Genomic DNA, 6,000 nt, shown 5'->3' on the forward strand with positions numbered 1-6,000 from the left:
AACACTCACTCACCACTTGTTTTACTAATTGCCCATTCTTTAGACCTAGATTAATGGTATATAGTGAGATAATGACCTGAAATCTAGGTCAAAGTAATGTCCATTAATAATGTTTCACCAGCTACTCGGATGTAAGTAACAGGGAAAATCAACTGTATAATTTCATGGTTCTGAGGCCTTTGTACTAGCTCTGTGGCATGACAAGCTACAATAAGATTTCCTTAAATGCAGCACCCTACAATAAATAATAAGAAGAAACATATAGTCTGAGTAATAAATAGTTCAGCATTAATTCATTGTATGGAAAGCTTTGCAACACGCATAGCCCTACAGTAACTTTTAATACATAACCATGTATTATTACAATATGATATTCATTGTATTCATAGAATATTCTGAGGTGTCACCTCATTTCATCTTGGTCTTTGTCAGTGTTCTGAGTTTTCACTGATGAGGGAAAATGAGGTTTTACATGAAAATATGACATTTTTTATTTCTAAATATCACCTGTACCCAAATATATTTCATATGTATCTACACCTATCTGTAAGGAGACAACATAAAAATTTAATATATTTCCAAATAATGCATGCGTAGGAGCACATTTGTGATTCTACACATAATTGGTGATCCTAATGTGACATATGAGTGCATTCTTAAAATAAACTTTGTGAGATGTAATTGCGTGTGCCTTGAAAATGATGAACCCTGTATAAAATCACACTATATGACACTTATATAAAGTACTGTACAGTTCATGTGAAATTCTAAATGCCCTTCCTCATGGATGGTTTTCTTTTTTATATAACTTCTGACAGCTCAAACTGTATCTCTCTTTTAATTATTCATAAAACTGACAGTTGTATATATTTTTGTAAAAATCAGTTGGGTTTCTTCTTCACTGCCATGAAACAGTTTATAATGAACTGGTAGTTCTGCCAAGGTTTCATTCATATCTTTTCTGTTGCTACTTAATTACACAAACTTTTTCTTTCAATGCCATTTTGCATAATTCGTCATAACAAATATAGCATTATTAACAAAAATATAAATTTTCATATGTGTATATATTTACTCAGTTGTACACTTCTTTGTGAGACTTACTTTACATAGGAAAGCAACTTCATTTTCAAGTTGTCTGGTTGATCTGATTCTTTGTTTTATTGTTCCACCACAGGTATGCCACAGAGAATCAGATTCAGAGAGAGAACTTCTTTTATTATTGGTATTAATTATTATATGTTATTATATATAATAATGATCTCATAATATCAGTCACAGTTAGATTACTTTTAAATATCTCAGCAAAGAAGGGAGCATAATTAGTTTAGCTGAACAAGGATTTCAAAAAGTTTCATGTAGACAGCAGCTCTATAAAAGTTTGTAAATAGATTTCTGTGGATGAGAGAATCATTTGCTATGACATGGATAACAAATTTTGAAGTACATTTTGCATCTGTGCTTCATGTCTTAAAATATAGTGCAAATTATTTTATTGTAGATGGGTTCATGTTTGCATGGAAAATCTGGGGAGTGTGGTAGCAAGTAAAAGCTTATTAGCTGACCTTGAGTTGCTCTTTATGAGATTCATAATGCAAATAACAAACCTTATTTAATGCTTGTAAGGAAAATTTGATTCTCTTAGCCCAGCCTGATGACACTAATTTCATATTAATATTATTGCTGATTGGAGTGGTTCGTGTTTAATTTCATATCAAGTACTTTCACTTATGCCTGTTTACTAACTTATACTTTATACAGAAGAACTGGTTTATACTCCAAATTAAAATTTGAACAAAATCATTGAAACTGGAATCTGAAAACAACTTAAATATGGCATGTTGTATATATTATTTCCAGAAGTAAGTTACTCAGTGTTGATTGATTGAAAAACTGCTCTCTTCCTTCTCATCTGTCCATGCCTTAAATATAGTGTTTGGCTGAATAAATGTGTGAAAATACTTTGAAATTCCATTAAAGAATTATTTTTTATACACTGATAAGAATTCCAATGAAAAGGGGGAAGTGGTACTGGGAAAAATTACAATGGTGAAGTTTCTAAACATAGTTGCCAGAAACAAACCAAACACACTTTTCACACTATTTTCTTTTCATTAAGAAATTAAATACTTATACTTTATGTCTAAGCTACAGCTGCTGTATATACATAATTATTTTCTTTTCTGATTTAACAGAATTAGAAGTAGCTACAGTCAGATAAAAATTTACAGTGAAATATATTTTTCAGGCATTTATATAATTTGTAAATTCTTGTGCATAATATGTTAATGTATTATTTGAAATGATTTTCTGTGAATTCCACCCTTTTCTTGTAAATGTATTAAAGACCTGTTTTTGACACCATCTTAGATGAACAGTTCTTGTAACTATAATGCACATCAATACTGAGCTTCCACATCTCCTGTAAACAGTGATCTTTATAGGCATACTCTGTCACATTTATATAATCATCTATCCATTTCATATTTTGAAACACCTATGTGTCTGTGTGCTATGTACTTTCTTTTTGGAGCAGAACAGAAGTAAAGTGTTCCAGAAATCACAAGTAATCATATTTTGAATTTATAGCCTTTGCTTTTTCATTAGTGCATTTGTTTTAGGCTGATCCGCTATATAGTTGGTGCTTGTGTAGGTCTAGGAGCCTATAGACAAGAGATTAGTTCATGCAGAATATGTGGGAGTATTTAATAAGACAAAAAGGCTTTCTCTTCAATTTGTAATTTAAATTTCATTTGTTAGTCTCCAATTAGCACTTATTTACTTTATGATTGCTTTCAGGTGTTGAAATATCAAAACTAGTTCTACTGTAGTGTAGGTATCAGATATAAAGAATGTAATGTGTACTGTAAAACATAAAATGATCAAGTGAATTAGACAGCTAAATAGCTGGATTAAGTCTGAATGTTCTGATATTGACCAAATATATCCCATTACACACACACAGTTATAGCTCTTCACAAAAAAGGTTTCAAAAATGTGAAATAAGGCTGTTGCAAAACTGAAAAGCCATAAAAATAGTGGAAGAATATTTGGAATATGTAACTTACCTATAAAATGTTAAAATAGTGAGTTGGTGGAGGGAGGGCGTGTGAAGAAAAGGAAAAGCATAGGTTCTAAGTAGTTCAAAAGACAGAATTGTCACTATAATCTTTGTAAATTCCTTCCATTTATGACACTTAGTAAGGGACTGCATGCAGAATGACCAGCATTATGTTGTGTTTTGTGTTGTTCATCCTCACATGTTACAAGGTTATGATCTTGAGACCTGTCAAATTGAAAGTTTTTGTGACAGTAACACATTAACATAAATAAACATTGTAACAGAAAGACGCTTATTGCATAAATGTCAATGTTTGATAACTGAGAGTCACACAATAATCAGCATTTGAGATCATGAAAGTCTGACTCACAGCTGATTACCTATATCACTTGAAACTTTATCTCCTAGCAAGCCACTGCCATTGTTTCTTACATTTGCATTCATTTTACCTTGTTACATTTTCTATTTTGACACTTAACAAAAGTGGAAATAATTATTGCTAGCAATTGAAAACATTAATTGCTGTATGTTTCATACTTTAGGTTTTTCTTGTAAACAATAGATGAGAGGACAGACTGCCACTCATCCTTATGTGAAGGTGATGAGTGACAGATTAGACACATGGAAAAGTGGAGACAAATTGTTGATAACCTGTTAAACACTCATTCTTCTTCAGATCGACAAGGTTAGATATGCGTAGATTCACACATTTCTGATGCTGCAGTATGCCTAGCAAGATGGCAGAAAGTTATATAACACAGGAAGAGGAAAGGATAGGAGTGCAATTGTATCCCTGCTCGCAGATGGCAGCACCTGGAAATAGTAAGATGCTGGGAAAAACAATCAGTAAGCAGAAAGAAACTAAACATAATAAGAGATAAGGAGGTAGGGAGACACTTTGTCATATTTTCTTGGGTTTCTCAGGTATCACTACATGATAATGTAGTTTGAATCAAGTACACAGCAGTGTGAGCCTTAGCTTTTTCTTGCCACCTGACTTGACATTCTTTCTATCCGTCAATGAATCTTCAGTCACTTACTGTGTACTCTGCTTTGTAAACAATCATCAGTGTTTCTTCACGTTTTCGCGGCATAAAGACTGTTCCATAAAATTTCGAGCACGCAACTGCCGAATTTATGTGGCTGCATGCCTGAAATTTTATGGAAAAATCATCAGTTTTATTTATTGGGTCATTTGCAGACAGGCACAGTGATAACATTTAAGGTTTCAGACAAAAAAGTCATTCTCCCAAAATATAACACACACACACACACACACACACACACACACACACACACACGCACACACACGCACACACACACGCACACACACGAGAGTCACTGTCTCTGGCCACTGATTCCTGACTGCATATTACAACTGACGTGAACAGAAATCTGCTGGGGTGGATGATGTGGGTAAGGAAAAGGCACGAAGCAGAAAGAAGGAGTGATAGCAGGGTAGGGGTGGAAGAAGATGCTGTGCTGTCTGTGGGAGCATGCAGAGGTGTGATGGAGACAGGATAGGACTTACAGATGCAGAGAGTAGGAAGGTTGTGGTTGGGGGAGGGGGGAGAAGAGAGAATTAGAGAAGGGGAAAAGACTAGTAAGTGTGTTGGTGGGATAGAAGATGCACATATAGTGGGAGTTGAAGTAGGGTAGGGCATAGATAGGTGGAGGTCCTCCTGGCATCAGTCTTAGTAGTCCCAGTCCTCCACAATTGAGTGCCAGTGGCTTTAGAAAATGTGTGTGCATATGTGTGCATTTTCTATTTTTTGTCTAAAAGCTTCAATGTTTAGCAGTCTTTTACATTGAGCATGTCTGCAGTTTACTGCTTCCTCTATATGGTGAGATGCAATCTAACATTTTCATATTGTTACAATATTATGAGAAGAAAAGTTACTATTCACCATACAGTGGAGAAGCTTAGTTGCAGATAGGCACAACGAAAAGACTGTCACAATATAAGCTTTCAGCCATCAAAGACTTTTGTCAAAAATAGACAACAGAGACACACACAAACACACACTCAAACGCAACTCACATACACGTGACTGTGGCCTCTGGCAGCAGAAGCCACACTGCGAGCATCTGCAGCAGTGCATGATGGGAGTGGTAACTGGGTGGGGGTTAGGAGGAGGCTGGGGATGTGAGGAGAAGGAAAGACAGAGTAAGGGCGGGGGACAGTGAAGTGCTGCTGGGGTGTGTGCAAGGATGAGGTAGAGAGAGGGTAGGGCAGCTAAGTGTAGTCGGGGCATGTTGGTGGAATGAGGGCTGTGTAGAACTGGGGTCGTGTAGCAATGGACGAGTATATCGTGTAGGTTCGGTGGACTGTGGACATTTTTCCAGGGCATGACGAGAATGGCGGAGAATGTAATTCAGTTGCTCCAGTTCTGTGTAGTACTTGAGTTACAAGGGGAATGCTCCTCTGTGGCCGGATGGTGAGACTTTGGGAGGTTGCAGAAGACTGGAAAGATAAGGTGGTTTAGGATTCTGGGTTTTTAGGAAGGATTCCTCTAGATCAGGCTGTTCCAACCGAGCTCCAGGAAGCCGGAGCGCTCCGGAACGCTCACTGTGGCAGCTTGGAGCCTGTGTGGAGGGGCAAAGCGAACTCACTGCCCCCTGGCTGCATGCAGCCGCAACTGACGCAATAATCCGTATTCAGTGACAGCTATGACTTGCCACGGGAGCCCTGTAGCTCTATTGGAGGATACATTTCTATTCATTGAGAGGGATGGTCATCGACAATATCTTGTATGTCATAAAGCATTTAATTCTGCAAAGAGGTACAATATACAACGACATTATACACATCTTCACGCAGCGCACTACGATCAGGTGGAAGGCGTTGCACGCAGAGAATTGGTAGCTAGGCTTAAGAATGACATACCAGGAGATGTAAGTTGAAAAATGGTTTTGTGATATGGAGAGTATCAACACAT

At 36.7% G+C, this 6,000-nt stretch overlaps 1 protein-coding gene across 7 annotated transcripts in view; it reads left to right on the forward strand.

Moving 5' to 3' along the window:
* The window catches only part of LOC126293306 (glutamate-gated chloride channel), a 1,510,688-nt gene that overhangs the window by 1,479,296 nt on the left and 25,392 nt on the right, over positions 1 to 6,000 (forward strand). For 2 of the 7 annotated variants that reach the window (XM_049986443.1, XM_049986445.1), the window contains exon 12: positions 1,178 to 1,225. The exons of the other annotated variants lie outside the window; for them this stretch is intronic. In XM_049986443.1, coding sequence (XP_049842400.1) covers positions 1,178 to 1,225 — 48 coding nt within the window. The remainder of the gene's footprint in view (positions 1 to 1,177; positions 1,226 to 6,000) is intronic. 7 annotated transcript variants of the gene reach the window in all.

Source organism: Schistocerca gregaria, chromosome 10 (assembly GCF_023897955.1).
Source record: "Schistocerca gregaria isolate iqSchGreg1 chromosome 10, iqSchGreg1.2, whole genome shotgun sequence".
NCBI lineage: Eukaryota > Metazoa > Arthropoda > Insecta > Orthoptera > Acrididae > Schistocerca > Schistocerca gregaria.